Source organism: Clavelina lepadiformis, chromosome 9 (genome assembly GCF_947623445.1).
Source record: "Clavelina lepadiformis chromosome 9, kaClaLepa1.1, whole genome shotgun sequence".
In the NCBI taxonomy this organism is placed as follows: Eukaryota; Metazoa; Chordata; class Ascidiacea; order Aplousobranchia; family Clavelinidae; genus Clavelina; species Clavelina lepadiformis.
In genome coordinates this window covers 15,552,331-15,563,221 of record NC_135248.1, presented here as the reverse complement: position 1 = coordinate 15,563,221, position 10,891 = coordinate 15,552,331, and the positions used below count along the sequence as shown (strand labels likewise).

General features: G+C 41.1%; 1 protein-coding gene across 1 annotated transcript; it reads right to left on the bottom strand.

Annotated features, from left to right (window-relative positions):
- Positions 1 to 370: 370 nt before the first annotated feature.
- LOC143471432 (DDB1- and CUL4-associated factor 7) lies at positions 371 to 4,082 on the bottom strand. Its single transcript, XM_076969884.1, has 8 exons — positions 3,939 to 4,082; positions 3,079 to 3,234; positions 2,594 to 2,702; positions 2,308 to 2,426; positions 2,055 to 2,177; positions 1,813 to 1,968; positions 609 to 726; positions 371 to 543 (listed from the first exon to the last, which is right to left on the bottom strand). The coding sequence occupies exons 1-8, from the start codon at positions 4,080 to 4,082 to the stop codon at positions 371 to 373; spliced, it is 1,098 nt and encodes a 365-aa protein (XP_076825999.1).
- Positions 4,083 to 10,891: the final 6,809 nt, after the last annotated feature.

Sequence of the window (10,891 nt, the reverse complement as noted above, 5' to 3'; positions counted from 1 at the left end):
TGGTTAAATAATTATTTGATAAAATAAAAAGTTAAATAAATCAAAGCAGGAGAATGAGCTCAGGAAAGTAACAGATTATGCTAATTGCTCACAACTGCAGCAACTTCTTGTCAAAACTTGCAATTTATTAACAAAATACCAAAAAAAGGTTCACCAATTTCTACAAAACTTGTGTACAAAGGCTCAAGAGAGCTGGTAAACCAGCATGTTTTACCCGCGCTACAGAGAAATCCAACTGCATTGCAGGTTCAATAAAAATGTGAATCGAGTCTATAAAGCCAGAGTTGTCGAGTCAAAACACGTTCGATTGTTCGCCGCTCCGAATGTGACATGTGCTTCAACCAAATAACATTGCACAGAACGTCCATCCCTAAACTCTCAAAATCTCCAGAGTTTTGTTGTAGCAGATCGATATCCAGTCCGGTTGCGTGGTTGCCCACTGTACCTGGTTGATCTCACCCTCAGCGGTGTACGCGAGGATCGGGTCCTCGATGGCCCGAGGCATCTGCTGGATGTCCCATATCAGCGCCTGGTGGTCGTCACCTGGTGGTACCGCAAGTTATCAGGTATCTATGGACAATTGGTAACGCCAGGAACACAACATGTACCTGCAGTGCAGATGTGGCACGAGGAGTGGGGCGCCCAAGCGATCCCGTTGACACAAGCGCGATGATTGTTCAAGCGAGCCACGGGCGTGCAAGGAACTCTAACGTCCAGTATGATCACCTACAAGGGAACAATAAACCTTTATAGAGTCAGCCGCTTTAAACAGGTCAACTGCATTATATCAAAATTAAATCTCATTACGCAGAGAAAATTTTGTGCCCCAGTGCATAAGCAGACTTCATCAGTGTGGAAGGGCTGACACCTTCACTTCATGTGCTTAGTGAGGTCAACCACTAAGAACGTTCAGCAGCAAAGAAGCCATCACTCTTATGACGACCTATCACCAATGTCTATAAGTGCCCTCACCAGTGTTGTAATAACTCGAGTCACAACATGAAATGAATCAAGTCAAAAACATGACTTTGTTACAACCCTGGCCCACACCCAACAATTAGGAAGGGAATGAAGCACGAGGCATAAGTTTGACCAAGAGGGGCTCTGCATCTCTGCAGACAGGCCAGCTCTTCCTGAAGATAAGCCTTATTACTTATTGCTTGCTGAGACCACAGATTAAACAAAACTTTGGTGATTTCTGCCCAAATAAATTTGCTGTTGTTCTCCAGTACACAAAACCAGGCAATGCGCTGGTAACATCTCCCCAGAATTTATACTCCATGTTGGACCCGCCATGAAATCGTGGCTTTGTAGATTCCTGCTTCTGACACCACAAAATTCTTAATCTTTGGATCAGAGGCCTTGTATTTGCAATCTAAAACCTACCATGAGTTATTGTCCATTAACTTTCCTTCATATTTTATTACAAATCTTTTCATCTAAGCCCACAGTCCCCACACCCAACCCATCCCCTGAGAGTAGGTTGGGTTCCAAAGAAGGAAATCAACTGCTGACCAGGTCACAGTTTCGACCGAGGCCATCAAGGACTTCTTCGAGTCCAGCGTTGTGTACTTCTAGATCATTGCGTGTGCCACTGATGCAATAGCTGGTTGTGTTGGGGCTGCTACTTTACCTGCACCAACTCTGACCCTGGTTCATTCCACTACCGATACTGTCCTACGACGAACCTCCAAGCCCTTGCCTGACATCTTGTGTTAAATTTCTCAGTGTAAAGGCGCATTGAAGTCGCACAACTTAAGGATGGGTTTAGCAGAGCAAATACTGACAAAGAAATCGCACAAAACCACCAACCTCCATCCCATCGACAGCCATGGTGGCCAGGTAGTTGGGGTCCTGTTTGTTCCAACACAATCGCAACAATGGCTGGTGCCCAGGGTCCTGCCAGGAAACGGAATAAGGGATTGTAACTTTGCTATTTGTACTATCACGATTAAAGTTAGTGGTAACCTATGATATGTTATGGCAAGCTGTGAAGTGCTACAAATAAACTGTGAAATATTGGGATGAATCGTAGAAAGATGCACACAAGCAACCTCATATATTATGGTGGAATGCTCCAGATGCCTCAGATCAAACATCCGGACAGATCCATCTGCTCCGACTGATGCAAACATGTCCCTCCCTCCTCCTGCTCGACTGAACGCGATGTCATAAACCTGGAGAACAATCACTCATTATGACGTTACAATTAATAAGATATTTCATAATATGGTTAAATGTTACAAAATATACTTTACAAGATGTTTGACGCATAAATTTGAAACATTTACTTCCATCCAATCTTACCTCTTTGTCGTGAGCTATTAATTGTGTTTTGACATGACCAGACACCACGTTGACTCGTCTCAGCACCTGACCAGTCTCAAGTCCCCATATGGTGCAGGTGGTGTCAATGCTGCTTGTGCCTGTTGATCAATAACAAACAACTTCACCGATATCTGTAATGTGCAGTTAAAACATGTCCTTTGCCCCATCTGGTATGTGCCCCATCTGGCATGTGCCCCACTGCTACTTGTTGGAACAAACAATGCAGGATTGTGAACATTGTGAAAATCTTATCAAACAAACTGACCAAGTAAATTTGGGTCAACTTCATTCCAGTCGAACGCAGTCAGAGGAGCACAAAAGTCAGAGTTTTTGTTGTTGTTTAACAAACATTCCAGCCTTGTTTCGGAATCACTCTGGGTAAAACAAACAAAGAAATTTTAAAAGTGAGTGACAACCCCAACCGACTTTGTTGTAGAAACATGAAAGCTGCTGACACCTAATTGTTAACGTTCAATATAGGCGACACTTCTCAGTGAACATACGAACGTTGTGTAAAAACTGGCAGACATGAACACACAGTGACAAGCCATTTTTCCCAAGGTAGGCTGCTTGTATTGTAAGCCCACTCTAAAATAAAAATTGAGCAAAATTGCACTCCCCATGGCATAGATAGACGCATTCTTGAAACCTCACTATTGTTAAAAATTTAATCTCAGGATCAGAATTAGCAAAATGGTTAAAATCCCAAGATTTTGGGATCGGGATTTTTCAGGGTCCCACCCTACTCACCACTCTCCATAGTCGCAAGTAATCCCCACTGGTGGCGAGGAGGTCAGGATAAACCGATTTCGGATCAGGAATCCACATAATTTTAGTGCACGGGTATGGATGATCGAACATGCTCTTGGCCTTGAACTCCGCTCTTTCCTCGTCCAGTCCAACAATCTGATGACATTCAACTTGGTCATGAGCACGTTAGCAACATTGCTTATGCTTAGCTTGTTATAATTACAGATTCGGAAGAGAAAGCAAAAGATATGGAGCTGTCAAACTTATACCATGAATCAAGTTTTGATTCGATAAGTTTTTGCTTAAAATGAAAAAAGTAGACATCACATGAAAGTTTCAACCAACTCTACAAAGGGCAAACCCCTGTACAATGTGAGACAGCAAGTTTACTTAGCGCAATATTCTTGACCATTTCTCGAAGTTCTTTTTACACCTTGGGTAGATTTTCATCAGCTTAATTTGTAAAACAATTCAACTTTCTTTCACCATTTATATATTTGAAATGTGTAATAGAACTTGCCAAGTTCAACAGCTATATATATGAGGTTAGGAAAAAGCTTTGAATTATGCTAACAGGTAGAAATGATGCTGATATCTGAGGCCTAGCTCAATTGCGTTCAATTCGAACACAAACTGATAAATTCAACAAAGTCGATTTCGGTGAGTTTTATTGTATAAATATCTGATCAAAAGTTGCAGGTTTGACAGATCCACAATACACTTACTTTATCAACAACGGAATATCACTATGCACCAAAATGACACCATTTTATATACAAATTACCTCACATGTAAAATATAGAACAGAAGTGAAATTCTCCTGCACCACGCAGAAGTTGCTGCATAATAAACTCACGCACTTGCACTTTGTTGTTGTATTCTTCAATGAAGCTGCCGATAGCGAGTCGAAATTTCTTGTCGTTGCGCACGCTCCAGCTGGCGGCATACACCGTCCATGGTGCGTCGTATTTGTAAATTTCTTTCCGCTTTGCCATCGCAGACATCTCTCAAGGTTGGAGTGACTGAATAAATCCCAAATGAAGTGTCGGATGCTATGAATGGAGTCAACTCATAATTTACGCGCTGCCCGTGCAAAGCAACCAGCACTTCACTGAAACCGACTCTACACCACAGCACATACGATGAATTGAGCTCTGCAAAATTAATAGATAGTCGCAGATATGCTGTAAATCTCATGCAACTTACAACGGCAATTTTAACATTTCCTACATTGCTTTCAAACAAAAAGATACCAAATTTACTAAGAGTGGACATATCAGAAACGAATTGACAATTACACCATACGTAGGTCACGCAGCCTGTTGTTAAAGCTTGAAAGCAAGGCACTTTACGAGGAGATCCTAATAGCACAAGATGGCCAAAATCGCGGCGCACCAGATGCAAAATAGCACTGTAGGTGCAATTTGTCTTGACGACTCGGTAGCAGAGTGGTCAAATGCTGGCCTCTCAATAAATCTGGTTTTTGTTCCAAGTTCGATACCCAGTGGCGTTGTAACGCCTTTGGAAAAGGTATTAATATAAGTTGCTCTTGCTATTCAGTGGAACTGATAGATAGTTCTAAATTTGGGCAAAAATGTATATAAAAAAACAAACGAAAAAATGCGTGATAATCGGAATCTGCATAAAGTCTAGCTCGATAACCGGGTTTAAGCCAGGCAAAGACTTTCCTCAGTCCGAGGATAAAGATCATCAAACCTTATCTTTGCAGTCAACACTAGCCTAAACACAAATCCTGTGCGCTTATTTGTCGGTGGTAATGTGCAATCTCACAGAGACAATCGGATTCACCCTGCACAGTCCAGTGGCCATGCTTTCCACAGTGGAAATGACGGCAACTGGACACAAAAGATTCATCAACATGCAAGTTGGACATGAATATGAATTATGAAAAATATGACCTGACCTGAGTACAGTACTCGCCGGTCTATCTGTTATCACTGAGTGTACAATCTCTGTCGGATAACACTAATTTGCGGAGCGCGGAAAGGAAGGAATTTAGGGAGTTGTCGAGCATCTCGATCCTTGCTTCAGTGCAATCACATCGTATATTTTCCATTGTATTGTAGTCTAGCGTTTTTTGTTCGTCATTGTCTTCGAGGAACGAAAAAAATGCTAACCATTATAGCGTCATAAAATAACAATTCCACCAGCAAACAATGAGCGGGAAAAAGTAGCAAAGCCCCAAGACTTAAAACGTGCCAGAATAAAATAATTAAATGATAATCATAAATAATGGTAAACTCGGTCGCTAAACGGTAAACCCAACAAACAATATTTACAACGATTAAATGCTCATAAACACAAAAATTTGCAATAAATTATACAAATTGGATGCTGAGCGTTGGTTTAACAATTATGGTGGTAGCGGGGTAGAAAAAAAACAAACACCTTGAGTTTTTATTTTAATTCTTTAGAAAAAATATTAGAAATTAAAAATACCGTGCCAAACTTTTTATGACGTCATTCGTTGTATTCATTTTGATTGCAGGTTTTTCCCCAAGGTTACAGGAAAATACCGGTAATAGCAAGCACACGAAACATGCTAAATTTGTATAGCATTCCACTTTTGGTAACGTAACAGATGGTCGTGTTTCCTGCGGAACATTTCACGTTGTTAATTATTGTGTTACAGCAATAAAAGCGTTGAGTTTTCCATGTTTTTACAATACTGAGGCAAGGCAACAGAGTGCTACCTGGGAACGATCTTTTCAAACGACATTTGCAGTAGGCCTATTACAATTACAAGTCATATTCAACAAATTGTTTTCGTTTTTTTACAATTGTGTATATTTAAGGCTGCTTCTGCAGGAAATTAAATTTAATGAAATAGCCTATAGGCCCTATGATGTTATAATCGGCATAGGTGGGCAGTACCGCGGTACTATAGTACCGAATTACTGTACCGCGGTACTTTTTCAGTAACGATACCGGTACCGTGGGTACTTTTTAAAAAAATCTGTACGGAATTAGTTTTTTAAGAAATTTCAGTCGGTCCCGCTACTCGGTACTTTTTACGCGATTATTTTGAAATTTTAACAAGTCTGATTTCAAAAATACATGTTAATCCTTAATACTAATCCTTAATACTAATTTTAGCATCTGCTGATCTTTTTTAATCTAGAATTGACAAGTAAAATTGCAAGCGATTAACGTCACATATGTTTTGCCCTGAAGTAACCTTCACCGAGGGCATAAAAACGGAAAACATTGCATTTGTAGCAGCATTTTTACACAAAAAGTACCGGTACCGAGTATCGACTGCCCTCCTGTGATAATCGGACTGAAAAAGCCTTTGCAGGACCTAAATCCGGAGATGATTCCTCATCGGTCGAGCCCCGGTCACCGAGCTAACCGTTGTGCAAGTTCCGATTCTTACACATTTTGTATGTTTTCTCTTTTCTTTTTATATGTAAGTATTGCCCAAACTTGGAACTGTCCACCATGTCCACTGAACAGGAGAAAGCTTTGTTTATGCGTTGTCATTGAAACATCATGTCTAAACATCATTGAAAACTTTTTATCCTGTACAGCCTAGTGACAAACTCTATTCCGTCTTAAGTCAACTTGTCTTTGGACTTGCCTCTCACAAGTTTTGTTGTGATGAATGTGGTAACCTGGATAAAATATGATAACTTAGAGTGGGAACGAACAATGAAAAATATTCAACTGACGTAGGTAATAAGTAGCTCGTCTAACAAACCGCATTTTCTATAAAAAATTGACATTTATAACTAAACGTCTGAGAGTGTGCAAGTGTGGTGTGTTTTTGGGCAATTGGATTTACTCATCACTATGAGCTACATCAGTGCCGAGGAATAAGAGAGCGCAACGCACCACGTTGCAAAACATCAGTTTGGAAAGATTTGGTCCTGTTCACACTTTGCTCGATGCTGGATAAATCTGATTTGGAGCTAACAAGTTAACAGTTTTAGTGATCGCGTTTTCAGCGATATGGGGTCGGGCTCAGCATCAATGGTTTATTTCTAAATCCGTTTCTGCATTTTTCAATAACCAAGCTGAATTTTCCACTGAATGAAGAACGTTGGCGCCGTGGTGCGTTGACATAGGCATTAAATGTTTGTCAAAAGGTGGTGTCAAAGCATTAGTTAAAATTTGCATTTTTGGAAATCGTCACATTTGAAAGGAAAATTGTGGCGAGTGAATTCGCCGGAGTATTCAAGCATCGATTGTTAGATGCGCAGAAAAGCTTGGCGCGCGTCGTAGTCTAGTTCTGTGTTTATATTTTGTTTTAAAAAATTGGATTCTTTGTGCAATGAATGTGAATTTATTTTGGATCGGATTTTGAAAATAAACATTTCCCGACGACAAAAATTCGACTGCACTTGTATTCTCAACCATAGATATAGAATTCCTGGAAGTTGCCGCCAGTTACGTAGGTTGCTTTGAGGGAAAGCGTTATAAACCGAAACCAGTAAAAGTATTTGGTTGGTTGTGTTCAAATCTATATTTAGACTAGTATTCGGCCATAAGCACAATGAATAGAATGTTGCAAAACAGGACGCTGGAATAACACAGGCACTTAACTTGTGACTATGAACTGGTATTAACGGCAAGTTAACCCTGCAAACCACGCAGCCAGCTGCTTTGGCATAAAAAATTCTCCGTCATTCGAATCACCTCCCTAGATCGCGGATTAAAGCGATTTGATGATAACAGATGGGAAGAAAATCCCTCGCACGAATCTGGAATACAAAAATATCTGTATGCGTTTCGTCTACGTCATCATCAGAACAACAGGAAGTGCAAGAATGAGCTATTATGACGCATTAATCGCACCTTGTGCTTTCACCTGCGACGAGTCTACAGAAAACAGAGTATTTCAATTCCCTTGTGCCACACAGTTCTACTCTGACGGTAAATTTCTTTGGACAAACTTAACTCCCATGTGGGATGGTGAAATGTGGAGTAGGAATTTGCCTTGTTAGTAAGAATAAGTTGACTGGTGTTGGCATAGGTATGTCTGCTCTGTTGTGGTTCCTGGAACAATTCGTGAAAGCTTGCGATTCCGTCAATATCTAGGTTGTTTTCAAGAGCTCGCTTATTTTGGTACTAGGCTAGATGGTAGCGACTTGTTCGCGCTCGTATTTCAGTTAAAAGCGCGCTTACCACGACTGCCATGTGCATCTAACCTTTATTATGTCATAATCAATGTGTTGTTTGCTGTTTCATATTTAACACATGCGTAAAGTTATAGTTTAAAGTAGGTGAGGTAAAAGCTTAACTAAATTTTTTTGCGACATAAAGCTCAGGGCGGCTTCCTGCTGCGCACTGCGGGGATCCGTTTGTGACTGTTTAGTCAAAGGTGAGATGTTGTCGCCACCACTTGACTTCACTTTTAAAGACCTCAGTTAGACCTAGACGTATATAAGGTGACATTTGTACAGGGCTTGGCTACCGCCGCAAATAACTGCACTGGAAGGTAGGTAGGAAGAAGTAGCTTAGCCGGGTGCAAGCGGAAGGTATCACTGAACGTGGCCTTGTGTGATTGTCCTCACGTATCACGCGCTGGCGATTAGTTCGATTAAGTCACATGACCACTGGTCACGCATTCTCGACACGTTTTCAATCCACGCCCGCCAGAATGTACAAGCGGTGATTGTGACGTCAGGAAAGTTCATTAATTCGGCGTTGAGCGATCTCAGATAAAGCAAGCGTTCGCGTTACCTGCCAGCGTTTTAATAAGCCTGGTGAAGTGGAGATTTGGTACATATTAGGTGAAAGCTGGTGTCAAATTTAAGGAGGGTGTTGGAATATTATGGCCCGCACCGCCAACTTGGAAATACGGTAAATGCGAAATAATCCTTCAATGTCGGGTTCTACGCTGTTTCCAGCATGTCTTGGTATGTCTTCAGTTTAAAGAACAACTATATTGGAATGTTTTTAAAATCGACTGATACTTGGATATTGATTGTTCGTGCATAATTAAGACCAATGACGTAACAAGTGTTCACCTTTACGGGCCGGTTACCAGCGCAACAATGGTGTTTAAGTACTTAGAGCACCTCGCTTAACAGGTACCCTGGCTTGTTGGTGGGTCCTTCAAAGCTTTATAATTCTGCTCGTTTTCCTTTTTTTGTCGTCCCGTCTTTTTATCGTGCTTGTTCCTGTTCATTGCCAGCGACAGCGACAGAATTTGCATTTTCTGTTTGACAACATCTTACCAAGTAGATCAAAATGTTGTGGTCATTGCCATTTAGCAGAGTATTGTATTGATTTTTTGATGGCAAACTTGATTACCTTGCCGCATGCAACCTAAGTCAGGAAACTGCATTTCACCGTTTTTATTGACAATTAATTTAAGCCGGGTTAATGTGATGTCTAATTGATGTGGGGTGCAGTTAACAATGAGTTAATGGACTTTCGTCATAAGAAATTTGATTTGAAGGGAAGCGAGGGCTTTAATAATGCAAGCGGCTTAATCTGCTCAGCGAATTGATTTAAACGCACTAAGACTTAAGCTGAATTCTACCTGACTCAGCGCCGGCTTTGCTGCTTGTAATAAATTTGTTAAGTAACTGTTTTGTGTGAAGATTATTCGCGGTTGGGCTATAATTAAGGCAGGTAAACAAGGCTGCATCTGCCAGCACTTGTTAAAAGGCGCAATCAAACACAACGCTGCAAATGGGAGGTGATGACGGTTTGTAGTTTTTTACATTTCACTTATTAGCCTGGTTGTACAATATTAATCAGCAAACTTAACTTACGTGTCATAGCGGTGCGTTTGATATGGAAAATCGATGATGTCATGAAGCTTCTTGCAAGTCCGAGCAGCGAAGTTGCTTTTAATTTTCTGGGAACTTTTCGAGGATTGTCCTCATTTTTCTGAATTTAATTCTGCTCTTGTCCTTTTAAAACATTTAATCAAACTTTTTGGTTTTGTCCGCAAAGTATTCAACTGATTTTGACTCAAACCGAAGCAACTGAGCATTGTATTAATTTAAGCAGACTTGCTGTGTAGTAGTTGTGTGTATCATTGTATGAAGCCATCCAAAAATTGTTGAAAACCGGCGTCATCTGGAATGTTCTGGTAAAAACGTTCGTTATGCGCACTTGGAATTTATGGTCAGCCTTTGATTTCTCATATTCTAGGATAGTCAGGTTCGCAGGCTGCTTATAACGTCATAATAAACTCCCCAGCGCACCTTGTTTATCGCCGCCGACGTTTTCTGGCAATCGTCAACTCACCGCCGTCCCACAGGCGACTCCAGGGCGGGCTCTCCCCCCCAAAGGTAGCGTAAGGCCGATGATCGGCGATAACTTTAAAGTTCGCATCTGGAAGTCGTCAGGTGGTATCGCGACAACCTTACAGGTTGCTGGCAGTATTCTGCTGGATCGATCTAAACCGAACACAGCCTGGTTTCTGTCAATTGGAAAAAGGCGACTCCGCTCTTTATAAGGCCAACATTCTTACAGAACGTATTTTACTTCGTTAACTTTGTATGAAAAGTGCAGATAATGGGTCGGTTTTGTTGAGGCTTTTATAATGACTGCATATCATACTCATATCTCTTATTTGAGCCAATCTGCCTTGTACTTAGAGTTTCCAACCATGGCGTGGTATTGGTTTGAATCAGGCGAAGTTAGGGTTTGAAGTTCTGGGGCGATGAGCCACTTCTATATGTGACAGTGATATTGTGGTTTATCTGCCCGACTTGCTTCCATAGCTTGGAAAGAAATTGCTTGAGGAGAAATATTGAAGCCAACCTGGCGACATTCTCTTGGGATCCAGCGCTGTCGGACCATTATGACGAAATCACCTGAGAAATAAATT